Here is a 19,400-nt window from a genome sequence, read left to right on the forward strand (position 1 = left end):
ACAGCCCCCTCACCCATTCATGGCCCCAAGAGGTAGGGGGTGAGCAGGCATGAACCTGGGGTCTGTGAGGGGAAAGGAAGGGCAGAAACAGGGGTGCTCCCAGGGCGGGCCTAGACCCACAACTGGGGAAACAGGTTTGCCAGCTGATGTCAGCTCTCACTGTTGAAGGGAGGGGCGAAAGTATTGGGGGAGCCTACTGGCTGGGTAGCTGGCCATTTCAGGGGTCTCTTAATACCCTCTCTCAGTTCGACCCCTTACCTTATCTTCCCCTCTCCCCCAAGTACACACACAATAGGTCCCTGGCAGGGCTCAAAGTAGCACAGCCACCACTCCCTAGGAGCTCAGTACAGAGGGTGGAGACCACGTTCCGGGAGCAGAAGCAGGACCAAGCCGGCAGGAAGGCAGTGCTGGGAGGCTGGCTGAAGCTTCCTCTCCCCAGGAAACCTGGCCCCTCCCGGCTCCTGGGTTCACACTCATATCCTGGATTTGTTTGCCTGGCCCCAGGCCGTACCCTGCCTGCCCAGGCTTCTAAGGCTACAACCAGCTAGCCTGTGCCCCACACCCGCCCTGTGAGGTGAGGAGCTGGAGCGGGAGAAGGGACTCAGCACAGATGAATGCTAAACACCTGTGAGGGACTGACCACTTGCAGAGGTCAGCTAGAAGGGGCAGCAGGAGGTAACCACGTCGGAGGTACAATCCTGGGAAACTGCCGAGACACCCTTCCCCAGCAGCATGCCACCCAGCCTGAAGACCCACCATTCACAACCCTCAGTCTCGTCCCCTCGCTCAAGCCCCCCGCCCCGTCGCCTGATCACAGCTGAAGAAACTGAAGACCAAGAACCTGCCCACGACCACGGAGGCAATCAGAAGCTTGATTAACATCCCTCAGACTCATCACCTTGTTCAAGCCCCCCTTTGCCTGGTCACAGCTGAAGAAACTGAAGACCAAGAACCTGCCCACAACCACGGAGGCAATCGGAAGCTTGATTAACATCCCTCAGACTCATCACCTTGTTCAAGCCCCCCTTTGCCTGGTCACAGCTGAAGAAACTGAAGACCAAGAACCTGCCCACAACCACGGAGGCAATCAGAAGCATGAGGGCCAGGGGCAGGTTTCCTCCCAAATCTTTTGCTCCTTCACAAGGACCAACCTTTGGCGATGGAGACAGAGAAGCTGGGGTGAGGGGATCCAATGGGGCGGGGAAGCAGGAAACTTCTCTGGCCTGGACCAGCCATACTGGCTATCCCTCTGCACAGTCCAGGCCACCGGAGGCCAGGACTGTGCCAAATTTACAGATATGGAAGCAGAGGCTCAGGGGTGTAAAGAGCGTGCCCTCGGTCACACCAAAGACAGACTCTACTCCATGCACTGCCTCTTGCCGGGTGCCTGGACTTCTCACCACCTAAGCGGGCTCAAGAAGCTATGGCCCTTATGGCCTGGACTCCTGATCTCTGGGGCCCAAGTCCTGGCCTGCAGTCCTGGGAGACAGTCGGCTAGCCTCTTCAGAGGGCCAGCTGATTCGAGCATGAACTTCCCCCTAGTGACGAGATCAGGGGCACACAATAGTGCATTGTGCCCCAGGCACACCTGAGCCAGGAGTATGATGCCAGGCAGGTGCAGGGAGGAAGGCTGGTGCTGGGTGAAGGGGAGAGGGAGCCTTACCCTGGGTTCTCTCCTTGCTGTGAATACAGAAGGAAAGTGGGGGCCTATGTGTGCGAGACACAGTTTGGGGTACACCTGGGTCAGAGTTGCTCCCTTCACCTTCTGAGGCCACTTGAGGTAGTCTCTGAGGAAGGACGGGGAGCTCAGGAGAAAATGGCCTCCCTCCATCCCTTTCAAACATCCCTCCCACCTCACCCGCATTCCCCGTTTTCACCCCCAGCATCCAAGGCGAATCTTTGCTTTGGGCTGGACCCCCTCTCCCCCGTAATCCACACCCTGCCCCCCCGGGGGTTGAGGTGGGGCCACCTGGGGTCAAGGAGGAGCTCACCACCGGCAGTTCACCGCAGGGTATCTGAGGAGTTGACTCAAGTCAGACCGAAGTAGGGACGTCCCCCTTGCATGCCTGGAGACCCCCCAGCCCACTCAGACCCATCAGGCGACCACCCAACTGGGCTGCGCCCACAGGAGTGGCACGCCCAAATTCAAAGTAAGCCTCCCGCCCCTTTCGACCCGGCCAGCCTTTTTTTTCCCCCCAGGCCTCAGTTTCCCCATCTGTAAAAGGGGTAAGTGCCCTAGCTTGGTCCAGGCCCCTCTCCTCAGGGACAACCGAGGCTGCACTGTCCCCACCCAAGAGGCTCTTGTAAGGTCCGCGCCCGCGAGGGCCGACCCCCAGGTATAAGTGCCAGAGGCACCAGCCGGCCGGGGTCGCACACGTGCGTGCGGAGCCCGAGCACGCCCGGCGCGTGCGTATACACGGCCCAGGTGGCGCCGGGCGCAGGTGCAGCAGACGCCGGGCGCGCGGAGCTGTGGGCACGGCGGGCGCGGGCTCACCTGCGCGTAGTAGAGTAGCCACAACTCGTAGAGCCGCTCCGAGGCGGCCATGGCCCGACCAGGCTCCAACCCTGCTGCACGCCACCTGCCGCCGCCGCCGCCTCCTCCGCGCCGCCCGCCGGTTGCCCTCGGCCAGGCCCATGGGCGGAGGGCGTCACTCCAGGGCGGAGCGGCGCGGTACTACTGAGGGAAGTAGTACTGGCCGCCGTCGCGCTCCTCCTCCTCCCGGTCGGCCACCGCCCGGCTTCCTGCGCTTCTGCAGCCGCCACCGCCGCCCCGCCTATCCCGGGACCGTGCAAAGGGCGGGGAGTCCGACAGGAGGAGGAGCCTGAGGTCAGGGCGGCCCGGGAGGGCGCCCAGCAGCGCGCCCAGCAGCCCCGCCCCCCCCGCAATCCGCGCCCTCCGGAAAGGCCAATCTGAGCCCCCCGGACTAGGGTCTGGGTCAGGGATTCCAGGTTTGCCCTACGTCTAGATCTAACCGGGACACAGCCCGCCTGGCTGGAAAGGCCACCATTCGTGGAAGGGACAGGCTCGCGGGATTGGGAGAAGGGGCTGCGGGCCGCGTGCAGATGGGCAGGGTCCTTCAATAACTAACGAGGACAACAACCGTGACAACCACTTGTAGAGTTTACTACGTGCCAGGCGTTGGTATAAGCGCTTATGGGGAGACCGAAGTGTCACTTTTTTAATCCTGTTGTTAGTGGAGCAGGATTGTGTGGCAGGAGTGCGGGGGGGGGCGGGAGGGGGGATCAGAAAACAGCAAGACAAGCCTGAAATAACTCCGGGGGAGCAGTTCCTTCCATCTGTTGGGCAGATCCCTGGAAGATTTAGGTACTCCTCACCTCGTCTGGATCCCCTCCTCCAGGAAGCCTTCCTAGATACTCCAAATGGAGGCACCCTTCACTCCGGGGCTCAGCACTTGATTCACATTTTTTTTCTTTAACTTCAAGAGGTTAAAGGCTAAAGGGTACCTCATGCTTCTGTTTAACAGGCAGAGAAACTGGGGCCCAGATGGGCCAAATGAGGACCACCTGGGCAGCATGGACAGGGACAGAGGCCTGACTTTCCAGAACCACTGCCACCATCACCCCTGGGCCTCTTCCCCCACCTCTCCCTACTCTCCTGGGAGGTGAGGAGGGCCCATGGTGTTGGGCAGGGGTGAGGCCCTTTGTTGGGGCTGGGGGGAAAGTTTGTGGGACCCAGAGAGTTACCATCAATTGGAGGAACTGACCAGCCTGGAGCCCCCTAGACCTTGGGTGGCCAAGAAGAGACAGACTCTGTCCCCATACCCATCCTGTTCTGTCCTCCTGGCTTCTTGGGCATCTCCTCCACTCTGGCCTTTTCTTCTGCCCCATCCATCCTACTTCTGACATTTCCTGAACACTTACTACATGTGTATTGGGTACTACCTGCATACTAGGCCCTGGCAGGGCACCCCACCTGATGCAGGAGAGAGGGCACCAAAAGGCCCAAGTTACAGAGGTCAAGAGGGTCGTTTGTGGGGGCCAGTTGGACAGGGGTCTGTGGCACTGGGGATCTCTGAAGGGAACTGGGAAGCAAGGAGTGGGTGTCCACCTGCTGTCAGCCTGGGAAGGGAGGCCACAAGCAGGGAACAGCTTTGCTGAGAGACAAGTCACTCTCCCTAGGTGGGAGGAGGTGTGGCTCTGGGGACCTGGATAGGCTGTCAGAAGATACTGACTTCAGTCAAAGTGGTCTCTCAGTTGTCAGGGCATGGTAATTGACTCGGGAAAGGATACCCTGGCAGCTCCTGCTGGGAGGCAGTGCACCTATCGGCCGAGGCGAAACCAACTCTCAGCTTAGTTCTCAGGAACTAAGCTCAGGGTGGTCCCTTAGGGCCCACTGGGCCCAAGTTGGGGTTTGCTCTTCTCCAGGTTAGGTAGTCTGACCCTGGGTACTTTGCCACCCCGGGGGCGGGGGCCGGGCAGGGGGTTGGAGGTGGGAGGGGATCATCCATGAACCCAGAGGAAAATGGCCATTCAGCCAAGCCCTGCTCTGCTTAGGTTTTGTCTGAGCTGAGAGTGGACAGAGAAGGGCCCAGAGGCCCATGAACAAGTGCATCCAGGAAGCCACAGATAGCTTAAGAGGAAAGCAGAGGCAGACCTCTTAGGCTGGGATCAGAGTAGAGAGTCAGGGAAGGCTTCGTGAAGGCATTCGAGCCTTTAAGAATCAGGAGAAGTGGACAAAGATGGGTCGGCGCATTCCAAGTGGCCAGCCAGCATGGTTGGCGCTTAGGTAAAACCAGAGCGATTGACGCGCTCTATCCTCCTTCACTCAGGTCTGGTTCCTCTTGCCGCTTTTTCCCTGATCGGCATTGGACGAATCGAGCCTTAGCGCCTTCTTTGTCGACCCCCGAAGAGTTAGACGTTCTGTGGGGGAGGAAGAGGGAGGGTCCTCCTGTAGCAACTCAGCATTGGTTGGCTTTCAGGACTTCCTGCTCTCCCATTCTCGTCCCTGGATTGGCCGTGAGGGGTTCGTCTAACACCTTGGGCCTGCGCGCTGCGGGACAAGAGAAGAGTGGGGGCGGGGGGATGTCTGTGGGCAAGATGGCGGCTACTGCGGCCGGTGTGGGCCGGTTGGAGGAAGAGGCGTTGCGGCGGAAGGAACGGCTGAAGGCCCTACGGGAGAAAACCGGGCGCAAGGTGAGGAATGCAGAGTGAGGCCCGTGGCTGAGGTACCCAGCGTTTGGTTCCGGCATCAGGGCGAGAGGGCAGGGGACTACAGGGAAAAGGCAAGTGCTGGGGACGCGCATGCGCGCTGCTGGAGCATGCGTACGGCGTCGGCGACCGCCCAAGTCTGGGTCTGCGAGAGCGGTACCATGCTTGGCGCTAGTGCTGTCGCGCGTGCGTTGGTATGGTAGGGCAGTGGTCGACGCGCCGCAGGCCCTTTGGCTCCTGGCCGGTGTTTCCCGTGTGGATTTCCAGGGCCAGTTTTAGTTTCATATGCTCGTTGGTTTGGGCGTGATTTGTTCGTGTCTGAGCACGCTGAATCTTCCGTTTTCCCATGACCAGCCGGCCTCCCATCCCTGGTGAAATACCGCGAGTATGGCCGACTCTCCGCTGTGTGCCAGAGCGCCTTGGGCAGGGCAGTACGAGACTGCCCTGGGAGCCTGGCTGGATCGTTGAGTACAAAAAACCAGAAGGAAAGATCCATGTCTGGGTTAGGGTAGACCTAAGGGAAAGAGGCGGGCGCTTAGTTCTTTTCCAGGCTCTTCTTTGGGGATTTAGTCCTATTAGTTGCCAAACTTGGAAGCATTTTTCCTTGGTCTTGTTTGACAACAAAATGGTCTGATTCCATTTCTACTTCGTTGTTCTTTCCGAAGTAATCGAGGGGAAGGAGAACTCTGAAGTTCACTACTTTTGTGCGAATCCTGGTCCTGTCACTTGGGGTTGTAGGATTTGGGACTAATTGCTTCATCTCATGAGCTCCGGTTTCTTCATGTCTCCAGTGGAGGATAACAACCCCAAAACATTCATTCTCACTGGGTTATTTTGAGATCTAACAGGATAATCTGTTAGATTATCTGTATGCAAGAGCCCTAGAGAGTATATAGAGTACAGAGGATGGACGTTGTTCGTTCTGCTGTTTTGGGGTGGGCAAAAACTTTGTCCTCAGCTGTACAAAATACAAAGGATATTAAATATCTAGACCTGTAATGGATGGGGGGAAACAGGGACTCCATTTTCCAACTAAAAAAAAATCAGGCAGGTTGGTTTGGCCCGTTTCCTTTCTGCATGGCCGTCTGGTGTCCTGTGAGAAAGTGTAAGGGGAAGTAATAGAAAGTGAAAGCCAGCGGGATTGGCTTCTGTTTTTGTTGGCAATTTGTCGGCTCTGTCAGTCATCCCTGCAGACTGCTTGGCCTAGGGATACTCAAGACCTCAGCCTTTCAAACAGCAGCTAGTCAACCTGAGCTGTTTCCTTGGATTTAGGGTCCAGATTATGGAATTGGGTTTGAGAGCAGAATACAAAGGACAGAATGGCATCCTCAGGCCCCCTTACAATGGGAAGGATGCCCCAGGCTATCAGGAAAACTGGCCTTTTAAGAGGGATTCTCTCAATGCGCTGAAAATATGGACCTATTTTTTTCCTTTACTTTTTAAAAAATTGTAGTAGAATATACATAACATAAAATGTACCATTTTAAGTGTACAAATCAGTGACATTAAGGATAGTCACAGTGTTATATAATTAAGCCACTATTGCCAGAACTTTTCATCATCCCAAATGGAAACTCTGTACCCATTAAACAATAACTCCCCTTCCCCTTCTCTCCCCAGTTCCTGGCAACCACCATTCTTTCTGTCTCATTGAATTTGACTACTCTAAGTATCTCATATAAGAGAATCATATACTACTTGCCTCTCTGTGACTGGCTTATTCATTCAGCGTAATGTTGTCGGGGTTCAGCCATGTTGCAGCATGTGTCGGAATTTCATTCCTTTTTAAGGCTGAATAATATTCCATTGTTTGTATATAACACATTTTGTTTATCCATTTATCTGTTAGTGGGCATTTGGGTTGCTTCTAGCTTTTGGCTGTTGTAAGTAGTGGGTGTACAAATATCTGTTTGAGTCCCTGTTTTCAGTTCTTTTGTGTATATATCCAGAAGTGGAATTTTGGGATCATACAGTAATTCTATGTTTAACTTTTTGAGGAACCGCCATGTTTTCCATAGCTGCCACATCATTTTACATTCCCACCAGCAATGCACAAGGGTTTCAGTTTCTCCACACCCTTGCCAACACTTTTCTTTTTATGTTTTGTTGGTTATACACACCCTAATTGTGGCTGTAGTTTTGATTTGCATTTCCTTGATGAGTAGTGATATTGAGCATCTTCTCATGTGCCTGTGGCCATTTGTTTATCTTCTTTGGAGAAATGTCTATTCGATCCTTTGCCCATTTTTAAATTGAGTTTTGGTGGTTGTTGGATTGTAGGAGTTCTTAACCTATTCTGGATATTAACCCCTTATCAGATGGGTGATTTGCAAATATTTTCTCCCATTCCCAAGATTGTCTTTTTACTTTCCTGATAATGTCCTTTGATGCACAAAGTTTTAAATTTTAATGAAGTTCAGTTTATCTTTTTCTGTTGTTGATCCTGCTTTTGGTATCATACCTAATAAACCATCATCAAATCCAAGATCATGAAGCTTTTCTCCTGCGTTTTCTTCTAAGAGTTTTATAGTTTTAGCTCCTACATTTAGGTCTTTGATCCGTTCTAAGTTAATATTTGTATATGGTATAACATAAGGATCCAGTATATTCTTTTGCATGTGACTATCCAGCTTTCCCGGTACCATTTGTTGAAAAGACTGTCCTTTCTCTATTGAATGTTCTTTGTATCCCTGTTGAAAATCATTTAACCATATATGCAAGGGTTTGTTTCTAGACGCTCTATTCTGTCCCATTGGTCTGTATGTCTGTCCTTATGCCAGTATCACTGTTTTGATTACTGTAGCTTTGTAGTAAGTTTTGAAATCAGGAAGAATGAGTCCTCCAACTTAGTTCTCTTTCAAGATTGTTTTGGCTGTTTGGGATTCCTTGAGATTCCATATGAATTTGAGGATAGATTTTTCTATTTGTGCAAAGAACGCCATTGAGATTTTGATAGGGATTGCACTGAATCTGTAGATCATTTTGGGTAGTATTGTCATCCTAACAATATTAAGTCTTCCAGTTCATGAGCATGGGATGTCTTTATGTTTATTTAAGTCTTTAATTTCTCTCAACAAAACTCTTTAATTTACATTGTACAAGTCTTTAGCTTCCTTGGTAAATGTAATCCAAAGTATTTCGTTCTTTTTAGTGTTGTTTTAAATAGGATTGTTTTCTTAATTTCCTTTTCGGATTGTTCATTGCCAGCATATAGAAATGCTGCTGATTTTTGTTCATTGATTTTGTATCCTGGAACTTTGCTGAATTTATTATTTATTCTAACACGGTTTTTTTGGTTTTGTTTTGTTTTTTTGTTTTTTGTTTTTTTTTTTTTTTTTTGGTGGACTCTAGGGTTTTCTGCATATAAGATCATGTCATCATTGAAGAGAGATAATTTTACTTCTCTTTCAATTTGGATGCCTTTTATTTGTTTTCTTGCCTAATTGCTCCGGCTGGAACTTTCAGTACCATATTGAGTAGAAGTGTTGAAAGCAGGCATCTTGTTTTGTTCCTGACCTGAGGGAAAGAGTATTCAGTCTTTCACCATTGAGTGTGATGTTCACTATGGGTTTTTCATATATGGTCTTTATCATGTTGAGGAAGTTTCCTTCTGTTTCTAGTGTTGAGTGTTTTTATCAAGAAGGGGAATTGGATTTCATCAAATGCTTTTTCTTAATCAATTGAGATGATCCTGTGGTTTTTTCCTACATTTTATTATTGTATTATGTTGATTAATTTTGTAAGTTGAGCCATCCTTGCATTTCATGAGTAAATTCCACTTAGTCATGGTGTATAAACCTTTTAATATGCTGCTAAATTCAGTTTGCTAGTATTTTGTTAAAGATTTTTGCAACAGTATTCATAAGGGTTATTGATCTGTAGTTTGTCTGGCTTTGCTATCAGGGTAGTGCTGATCTTATAGAATGATTTAGGAAGTGTTTCCTTCTCTTCATTTTTTTCGAAGAGTTTTAGAAGGTTTGGTGTTAACTGTTTAAGTGTTTGGTGGAATTCACCAGTAAAGCCAGCTGGCCCTGGGCTTTTCTTTGCTGGGAGGTTTTTGGTTACTTATTCAGTCGTCTTTTTAATTATAGGTCTATTCAAATTTTTTATTTCTTCATGAGTCAGTTTAGTTACATCGTGTGTTTCTAGGAATTTTTCCATTTCATCTAGGTTATCCAGTTTGTTGGCATACTGATTACTACTTTAATTGGTTTAATCTTCACAGTTCTGACTTCAGAAAGCTCATGGTTGTGAACTCATTTCTGAAAAATGTACATTTGGAAATCACATGACTTTCCTCTTGGAATTGAGAGTTCACTGGCCTTTGGAGTTTCCTTACATTCATTTTAAGAAACAAGAGTTACTGTGAAGCCACAATTTTGATTCCGTTGGAAGCTTTTTCCTTTCTTGGCATGCGTATCTAGGAGCTCCTGATTTTTCCACTCGTATAGTCCTTTTCCTGCTTAGAAAGCGAAGTTAGAATTTTTAGTTGACTCTTCGATTTCCATGCAGTGGTGTCAATAGTGCATTAGCAGGAGGTGATGAAATATTGTTTGGTTTGTTTCAAAATGGATTATTAGAACTAGTAATCCATTCCTTCAACAGAGGTGTACTGAACAGCTACTGTGCACCAGTGATTCAGGCACTGGAGGTACCACAGTGAACAAAGCACACAGAAGTCTGTGCCCCAAGCAGCTTCCATTTAGTTGGGGGCACAGATGGTCGTGCAAAATATATCTAGTGTTAGACGGAGATGGTGTTATGAAGAAAAGGAAAGAAGGAAAGAGAGATGGGGAGTACATGATGCTCCTGTTTTACTCTGTAGCTCTAGCAGTTTAATTTCTTTATTAAAGGCAGCAGTGTTTTCAGACTTAACATGGCTAATGATACCGCCTGCCTGGCTTATCTTATCTGGTCTTGATGACAGCCTGGAGAAGAAGGAAGAAGGAGGGCTAATTTATAGGTGGCAGCACTAAGGCCAATAAATGGGAGGCGGTTTTATTTGTCACATAAGGAGGAGGTATCCCAGGTGAGTGCTGCGGTTAGGGACCGTGAGAACAGGTGGTGGCTCTCTTTATGCACTGACTTGGGCTGGTTTCTCAGAGGCAGGGTGGGGACAGGTTGAGAAGCTTTCCTACATAATTTCTGGCTCCTTGAGGTTTTATGAATTACATCCCCAAAAAACAATAGTGGAAAAAGAGTATAGGCCCAGGACTTCCCTAGCAGTCCAGTGGTTAAGAATCCGTGCTTCCACTGCAGGGGGCACAGGTTTGATGCCTGGCTGGGGAACTAAGATTCTGTATGATGCATGGTGTGGCCAAAAATAAATAAGTAAATTTTAAAGTAAAAAAAAAAAAAAGAGTATAGGCCCCAAGTCCAAGCTGCCCGTATGTACATGCCTTAATCCCTACTGACTAAGATCCCAATTAGTCCTGATTCTGGCCCTTCTTCCCACTGACAAGGATGGGTGTAACCTTATTTGCCACAGTTCTTTTTTTTTGGTATTTTTTTTATTATGGTAAAATCTGTATGACATAAAATTTGCCATTTAACCATTTTTCATTGGCATTAAGTATATTCACAATGTTGTGCAACCGTCACCACTATTTCTAAAACGTTTCATCACTCTAAACAGAAACTCTGCACTCATTAAGCAATAACTCCCTATTCCTCTCTTACCCCGGCGCCTTGTAGCCTCTAACCTACTTTCTGTCTCTCTGAATTTGCCTGATATAAATACCTCATATAAATGGAATCTTGCAGTATTTGTTCTTTTGTGTTTGGCTTATTTCACTTAGCAAAAGTTTTCAAGGTTCATCCATTCTAGTATGTAACAGAGTTTCATTCCTTTTTAAGGCTGAATAATATTCCATTATATGTACATACCACATTTTGTTTATCCAGTCATCTGTTGATGGACACCTTTTGGCAGTTGTGACTAATGCTGTCATTGGTGTATTGGTGTACGTTTTGGTGTATAAGTATTTGTTTGAGTCCCTGTTTTCAGTTCTTTTGGGTATATACCTAAGGAGTGGAATTGCTTATAATTCTGTGTTTAACTTTTTGAGAAACTGCCAAACTGTTTGCCAGAGCAGCTGTACCATTTTCCACTACTACCTGCGATGCATGAGGGTTCCAATTTCTCTACATACTTGCCAACACTTGTGATTTTCCTTAAAAAAAATAATTATAGCTCTCGTAGTAGGTGTGAACTGGTATCTCACTGTCGTGTTTTTTTTTTTTTAATTTTATTTATTTATTTTTTGTCTGCTTTGGGTCTTCGTTGCTGTGTGCGGGCTTTCTCTAGTTGCGGTGAGTGGGGGCTACTCTTCGTTGTGATGCACGGGCTTCTCATTGTGGTGGCTTTTCTTGTTGTGGAGCACGGGCTCTAGGCGTGAAGGCTTCAGTAGTTGTGGCACGCGGGCTCAGTAGTTGTGGTGCACGGGCTTAGTTGCTCCGTAGCATGTGGGATCTTCCCGGACCAGGGATCGAACCCATGTCCCCTACATTGGCAGGCAGATTCTTAACCACTGCGCCACCAGGGAAGTCCACTATTGTGGTTTTGATTAGCAATTCCCTAATAATTTTTGCTGTTGAGTATCTTTTTATGTTCTTATTTGCCATTTGTATATGTTCTCTGGAGAAATATCTACTCATGTCCTCTGCCCATTTTTTAATTGGGTGGCTTGTCTTTCTGTTGTTGAGTTGTTGATTTTTTTATATGCGCTGGATATTAAACCATTATCAGGTATGGGATTTGCAAATATTTTCTCCCATTCTGTGGGTTGTCTTTTCTCTCTCTTCGTAGTGTCTTTTGATGCACGAAAGTTTTTAAAATCTTGATAAAGTCCAAATTATCTTTTCTTACCTTCTGTTACCTGTGTTTTTAGTGTCATATGTAATCTCCACAGTTCTTTTTTTTTCCTGCAGTACGTGGGCCTCTCATAGTTGTGGCCTCTCCCTTTGCGGAGCCGCGCAGGCTCAGCGGCCATGGCTCACGGGCCCAGCTGTTCCACGGCATATGGGATCTTCCCGGACCGGGGCACGAACCCGTGTCCCCTGCATCAGCAGGCGGACTCTCAACCACTGCACCACCAGGGAAGCCTTCTCCACAGTTCTTGAGTGACGTTACTTTTGGGGTAGATGCCTGGGGAAAAGACAGTCAAGGGTCTAAAGTCTGAGTTAATTTTTCAGTCCACAGTTATTTCTCGTGGGACCTGTGAGTGCGGAGGAAGTACGGCCTGCCTACTGCTGGCAGATAGGAAGCAAGTGGTCTCCTCCCTCAGGGAGGAAGTGGTGCCCCACTTTTAGTTCAGTCTTCTGATGTTAGGACGAGGCCTCTGTGGGACAGACTCCAGGGTTGAGCGCTGCCTCAGCCTGCCCCTGTTGATGGAGAGTGCCTGTCTGCCCCATGGGGTGGCTCCCTGCTGGCCCCCTAGACTCTGTGCAGGTCCTTCGTTGATACCTTCTGTGCACATGGTTTTGCAGGAGGCGTCAGGGTTTCGGGCATGAGGTTGATTTTCCTCATGGTGTTATCTTACTTTCTTCCCCCACAAGACTATAAACTTATAATTTAGTGTAGTGTGGAGGAATCAGTGCTGAGATTGTGACAGATGGACTCAAAATTATAGTCATGAAGTTTCTGTGTATTATTCAGCAGTAAAGCTCCATCGTGGTTGTGCAGCTTAGCAGTTTTCCAAAGTGCGTCCTTGCTACCCCACCTGATGCAGCTGATTTGAGAGGGAGCAAGACAAGAAGAGGTTCAGGTGCCCAAGGTTATGGAACATAAGTGACTCTCCTGGATTCCAGCCCAAGCAAGACCCCCTGCTAGACCCCCTGCTAGAGGGGGCTTTTATGCAGGGACAGCCCTGCTTGTAGCAGCATACTGTAGGTCAGCCAACCCAGGTTGACAGGTGGAAAGACCACATACGATGTTCGACTGTGCTCCTGGGGTTCATTTCCTGGGAAAGCCAAGCTGGGTCCAGGGAGGCTTCATGGGAAGGCAGAGTGGAACATGGGCTGAGTTGTGGTGGATGGGACTGGGAAGGGAGTATTAAAGTAGCTGGAGGGGAATGTTCCAGGGGAGCAGTTCAGAGATGGGAACATTCAGGGGCACAGAAGGGAGAGTGGGGGATGCTCCAGAGGGTTTGACAGCAAGCAGTTGGCAGGGATTGGGGCAGGGATGAGGTCTGAAAGTGCTGCTGGGTGCTTTGGTGGCCAAGTTCTGCAGGAGCCAGGGCTTGCAGCTTCAAGGGTAGCCAGCTTGCCCGGGCACATATTTCTGTACTGCAGTATTTGAACCTCATTTCTTGATGCTCATCCAGAAGTTCCAAGCTGGGTGAGTAGGTGAATAGTTCAAGGCTGTAGGTGAAGTTCTGTGGCATCTCTCTACCATGCCATCCAGCAGGGCACTGTGAGGCCACTTTCTTTTCTGACCTCTTCCTCAGCAGCCAAATGGTGGCTTCTGAAGGTGATTCACTTGGCACAAACACTTGCCCCTTGGCTGTTGGCTCTACCGACATTTGGCCTGGATTGGGCTGTCTCTTTCTGCCCTGAGACAGGGAGACTGGTTGTCGGCCTGGCCAGCCCCTCAGGGGTTGGGTGTGATCTCGGGGCCAAGGTCTGGCTGTCAGCTTTCAGGTTCAACAGCAGTTCCTGTTTTTCACCTGGCTCTAGAGACCAGAGCAGCACTGTTCAGTGTTCTACATCTAATCTGTGCTGTCCAGTACCATAGCCACAAGCCACATGTGGCTCTTGAGCCCTTGAAATGTGGCTAACAGGACATTAATTTTATTCCATTTTAATTAGCTTACATTTGAACAGCTACACTTGACTTACGGCTGTCTTATAGGATAGTGCATCTCTGGAGGACTTGCTTCCTCTAGTCCATCTCATAAGAGACCGTGTCTCTACCTAACTCCCATTTATTGAGAGGTAAGAGGGAGAGGGCAGGTGGAAACCACCCAGGGGACCATCAGATCAGCCTGGGGGGCCTAAAAGTCCAATGTGCTACCCATTGCACTACAGAGCCAGGTCTTGGGGGGCCTAGAGTTGGGGCAGAGAGCTTTGAAGTTGCCAGTCTTCGTGGCTGGTGTCTCCAGCACATGCATATCCCTGACCTTCTGTGTGTGCATCCAGTGCAGTTAAATGCTGACCATTCAGTGGTACAGTTGTGGTCTTCACACTCAAGGGATGTGCATGTGGAGAGTGGGAGCAGTGCCAAGGCAAAGGGGGAGCATGTTGAAACTTTCTGACTTTGGTGTGCCGGGGAATGTCCTGGCCAGATAGGGGCAGAAGAGGGAGCTGGAGGGAAGGGCTAGCAAGTTGGGGCGGGGGGGGGGGCAGAGTAGGGCAGTGAGGGGGGCGGTGGAGGAGAGCCCAGGGAGCTGGGGGGAGTCTGACGTGTCCATGTCCTGATCACCTCTCAGGAAGTTGTCTCTGTCCCCACCCCATGTGGCCACACCCCATGCCCAGCAGCCTGATTGCTAAGTCACTTGAGGAGGTGACTGCCTCTTGGGTTGACAGCCTTTTGCAGGTGGGCAGTCACAACATTTACACAGCCGTTTGTGACGGGATCTCGTGACTTGTTCAGTCCCCAAAGCAGCTCCTTCAGGTAGGTGTTGGTTTCTCCCTATTTAATAGACAAGGAAACCTGAGGCTGAAGGGACCTCTTGTGCCTATGCGTTGCCGTGTTGCCAATCCTGGATGGTCCCTTAGGCCCTGGCCCTGTATCCCTCTCCACTCCTCAACCCCAGGTGCTTGGGAACAAGCGGTCCCCAAGAAGGGGTCTCCTTCCCATCACACACAGAAATTGCCATCAGGCTGCCTGGTGGGAGCTGCCTGGCTTAGCGGAGAGCATCTGCTTTGGAACCAGGTAATGTGGTTCAAATCTCAGCTCCATTCATCACATCTTTGGGATAGAAGCAGATCTTCAAAACTCTGAGCCTCCCTATCCTAGACATGGCTTCTGACCTCTTCAGTAGCTAGGAGCCCAGAGAAAGAGGTCCAAGAAGTGTCCAGCTCAAGATCTTGCCCATGGGCCTTTTATAAACATGAGTGTCTGTCCTTTATCCTCTGCCCTCTTGGAAGCAGGGAAGTCAAGTGGTCCTCCAGCCCTCTCTGCTGAGTGACAGTGGGTGGAGCCCGCTCTGTTTCCGATGGAAGCAAAGAGGACATCCTCCTGGTACCCTGGCTTTACTCAGCCTAGCCCTAATTCCTTGAAGGTGGAATTCATTTTTAGTGCCAAATGTTAGATTAACAAAGTGGATTTGCAGAGCTGCAACCTTGACGAGGTTTGCAGTTCCCATTCATCTTAAGGACTGACCTCTTCCCCACCTCTGCTCAGACCCTAAGGTCTTAGAGCCAGTGAGAGAGAGAACCTTGTGGGTGGGAGGTTTGGGCTCCCAACACAGATACCTGTTGATGAACCAGTGTTGAAACTTTGGATTCAGTCATCCCCTTGGAGGGCCCTGACTTGTTCATTTGTGAAATAAAGATGTAGGTTCAGTCAGAGGTCCTCAGACCTACCAGTACATCAGGATCACCTGGGGAGACAATTTGCAATCTCTTCTCTGGCCCCATCCCAAACCTCCTGTCAGGATCTTAGAATCAAAGCATTTTTAAAGTTCCCCAGATGATTCTGATACAGCATTTTTCTGGAAATCTCTGATCACGCCCCTGACATTCTCCCTTGACAAAAGGAAGTAGAACATCTCCTTTCCCTGGAGCATTAGCTGCCCTTTCTGACTGCAGGAACTCTGCAGCCAGCTACCAAACAAGTATTATTGAGCACCAGCTGTGTGCCAGGCCCTGGGGATCCAGCCTGTGAATAAGACTGCCTCCCTGCCTCCAGGGGCTTCCATGGGAGGAGTGGGTGGTTAGTAAAGTACACGTAAACAGGGAAGATAACACGTAAACAGGGAAGATAACTTGTGAGGGCTAGGATGGGGGTGTTGGGGTGGGTGGGTGGGTGTGTGCGCGCGCGCGCGCGCGCGCGCGTGCGCGTGCGCGCGCGCTGCACAGCCGCCTTCAGTTGGGAAGATCTCTTTGAGTGGGAGATTTGAGATAGAGGGGGTAGGAGTGAGGGGTGGGGAGCAGGGAGGGATGGGATGCCAAGATCTAGGGAAGAGCAGGTGGAGCTTGGCTTGTTTCAGTGGCAGAAAGAATCCCTGTGTGGCAGGAGTAGAGTCAAAAGTTGGGGGCGTAGGGTGGGCATGAGAGTAGAGAGGCCCTGGGAGGCTGGGGCCGCAGGGGCTGGACCTCCCTCTGAGGGTGATAGGGAGCCACTGGAGGCCTGAGCGAGCACCAGTGCCCTGCCCTGACAGTGTGTGGCGGTAGGAGGCTGCTGCATTAGGCCAGGTGTGAGGCAGTGGCCGTCGGACAGGGTTCCCGGATGTCCTGACAGATGGGCTGTGGGGTGAGTGAGCTGAGTGGATGGCGGGGCCTGTTCCTGAGGTAAGTCCAGGGGACAGTGGTCTTGTAGGGGAAATCAGGAGTCCAGTTTAGGTCACTTTAGGCCTGAGGCGACTATTAGACATCTAAGTGCAGAGAGACTGGCAGGCGGGCATCTGGACTGTTAAGAGGTGCTTGTGTAGTAGGATTTGAAGCTGTAGGTCTAGATGAGGGCCCCTGGGTTCAGAGCCTAGACAGCAAAGGGGGAGAACTGGGGGCACCATCAGTGCCCTGAGGCTCGCCCTGCGGGCGTTTCGGAGGAGTTGGTGGAGGAAACTTAGAGGGAGGGGGCAGTGGGGCTGGGGGAAGCCAGGTGAGGATGGAATGGCTTTGGGCAGGACGAGGTGACAGGCGAGCTCGGTCCAGCTGTTTCAGGGAAGTGTGTGTGGGAGGGGAGGGTGCCAGTGGGGTCCAGGCCGGCTGGATAGGGGTGCAGCATGGCAACCACAGCCTCACTGTGAATTGGGCCTCCTTTCCACTGTAGCAAGGCCTCACCGGACCCCAGCGGTAAGACTCACTGGTCTCTCAGGAGAGGTAGCACAGGCTGAGGCAGTGCCCCTGTGGCTTGGCTCTCTGGGCTGGCCCTGTGTTGTGGAGCAGGCGACCTTCCTGCTTCCTTCTCTCTCTTTTTTTTTTTTTTTTTTTTTTTGCGGTACACGGGCCTCTCACTGTTGTGGCCTCTCCCGTTGCGGAGCACAGGCTCCGGACGCGCAGGCTCAGCGGCCATGGCTCACGGGCCCAGCTGCTCCGCGGCATGTGGGATCTTCCCGGACCGGGGCACAAACCCGTGTCCCCTGCATTGGCAGGCAGACTCTCAACCACTGCGCCACCAGGGAAGCCCGCTTCCTTCTCTTTTGCCCTTACCCATCCCTGTGGGTGGGCAGGCCCCGAGGGCTGCCTCCATTTGAACTGAGTGCTGCCTCTGAGTCAGGCTGGTGGCTTCTCTGAGGTTCCCTGCACCAGGGTTGCCTAGGCAGATTGCATTTGCCACCTTGCCTGCTACTCTGCTAACTCTGAGACCGATAGGTAAATCTCCTCGTGTTCCTGAGCTTACACTTCTTCAGCCGGCCACGGTAACCCCGGCCCTCCAGGATGAAGATGAAATGGGGTGGTGGGTGCAGAAAGGTGTTGAGAAATGAGAAGTGTGTATGTGCGTTTATTCTTTCTGCTGTACTCTTGTTCTACCCCCAGTGAGGACCCCTTTACTTTACAGATGTGACAGTGGAGACCCAGAGAGGGTCAGGGGCTGTACAACGTCACACAGGACTGCCCCCCTGGAGATGGGCACAGAGGAGCCCACCACCTCATGGCTGAGTCCCTTGGAGCCCTCCCGATGGGGTGGAACTGGTGCAGCCTCCCCCTTGGAGCTGTGCAGGGAGGGGCTTTGCCATGGGCTGCAAGGAAGAGAACGAGACCTTCCCTCAGCTTGCTGTGCTAATGTGGGGAGAAGCTACTGAGCTGGGCAAAGGGTGCACCTCTTTCTAAGTTTCCCGGGAGGGTAGGGCTTCCCGAGGTAGATGCACAGCTGTCTGGCTCCTTTATGGTTTAGCTCACCTGCGGTGGCTGAGGCAGCCTCATGTAGCAGAAAAGACCCTGGACAGGAAGCCAGAAGACAAGATCCCTCTTTCTTGCTCCTTCACTGCACTGATGCAGTTATTCAGGCCTCAGTTTCCCTTTCGGGTGACTTCTGTGGCATTACAAGATGTAACCAGGTGTTCTCAAGGCCCCACTGATGGGGGACAGGAATTGGAAAGCAAAGGAATCTTGAAATTCAAGCTGGTGTGTAATCTTTCTGTTAGCTTTTGCAACAAAAGAATTTGTGTGACCTTGATGGTGAATCCCTCAGTTGTATTCGCTTGTCTCCTAGAGTCAGGAGGGTGTGAGGGAGTGTGCTTCCCTCTTGGTGTCCAGGTAGCTGTCTTCTTGGTGTGCTTGGGGGCCCCGAGATATTCTTCTCTTTGGAGAACTTACTGTCATCTAGACAGAATTAGCCCCCGCTTTAGGTTTTAATGATTTATTTTTGGTTTCTAAATGGATGTCAGTTTTTCTGTTTTAACAGCAATGAAATGGCACTAAAAATTTTAAAAAAACAACTCTTAATTGAAGTATATTATACATAAAGAAAAGTACACAAATCAGCTCCGTTATTTTCACTAAGTGAATACACCCATGTAATCAGTAACTCAGATCAAGAAACGTGGCAGCATTCCAGAATCCCCCTCCTGCCCCCACCCAGGTGCTTACATCTCCGAAGTAATCAATCCCTTGGGACTTTTAATACCAGAGTTTGGCTTTTCTTACTTTTGAACCTTATGTAAATGGATCATACAGCACATACTCTTGTATCTGGCTTCTTTCATTCATCATTATGTGTGTGGGCTATTTTACTGAGTGTGGCATTACTTCATTCTTATTGCTGTACAGTGTTCCATTGTTTGAATACACCGCATTTTATCCATTCCACTCTAGATTTTCAGGGCGGGGCTATTATGGATTATGCTGCTGTACCCAATCTTGTGCATGTCTTGGTGAATCTATGTACATATGTCTGCTGGGTGTATGCCTGTGAGTAGAATTGCTAGGTCATAGGGCATATATAGGGTAGATACTGCCTAACAGTTTTCCAAAACGCCTGTACCATTTTACACTCCCACCAGTGGTGTATATGAGGGTTCTCTCTAGCACTTTTGTGGTTTAAATTTGCATTTTCTTCCTAACTAATAGAGTTCTGTATCTTTTCATATGTTTATATGAAGTACCTGTTCAGGCCTTTTATTGGA

At 50.1% G+C, this 19,400-nt stretch overlaps 2 protein-coding genes across 3 annotated transcripts in view; one reads left to right on the forward strand and one right to left on the reverse strand.

Annotated features, from left to right (window-relative positions):
- The window catches only part of NBEAL2 (neurobeachin like 2), a 30,418-nt gene extending 27,649 nt beyond the window's left edge, over window positions 1-2,769 (reverse strand). For both annotated transcript variants that reach the window (XM_030845318.2, XM_030845315.2), the window contains exon 1: window positions 2,495-2,769. In XM_030845318.2, coding sequence (XP_030701178.1) covers window positions 2,495-2,545 — 51 coding nt within the window. In that variant the 5' untranslated portion in view covers window positions 2,546-2,769. The remainder of the gene's footprint in view (window positions 1-2,494) is intronic.
- A 2,233-nt stretch (window positions 2,770-5,002) lies between these two features.
- Window positions 5,003-19,400, forward strand: part of CCDC12 (coiled-coil domain containing 12) — a 50,211-nt gene continuing 35,813 nt past the window's right edge. The window contains exon 1 of the mRNA XM_030845330.2: window positions 5,003-5,154. Coding sequence (XP_030701190.1) covers window positions 5,044-5,154 — 111 coding nt within the window. The 5' untranslated portion in view covers window positions 5,003-5,043. The remainder of the gene's footprint in view (window positions 5,155-19,400) is intronic.

The sequence above is a fragment of the Globicephala melas genome, chromosome 11 (assembly GCF_963455315.2).
Source record: "Globicephala melas chromosome 11, mGloMel1.2, whole genome shotgun sequence".
In the NCBI taxonomy this organism is placed as follows: Eukaryota; Metazoa; Chordata; class Mammalia; order Artiodactyla; family Delphinidae; genus Globicephala; species Globicephala melas.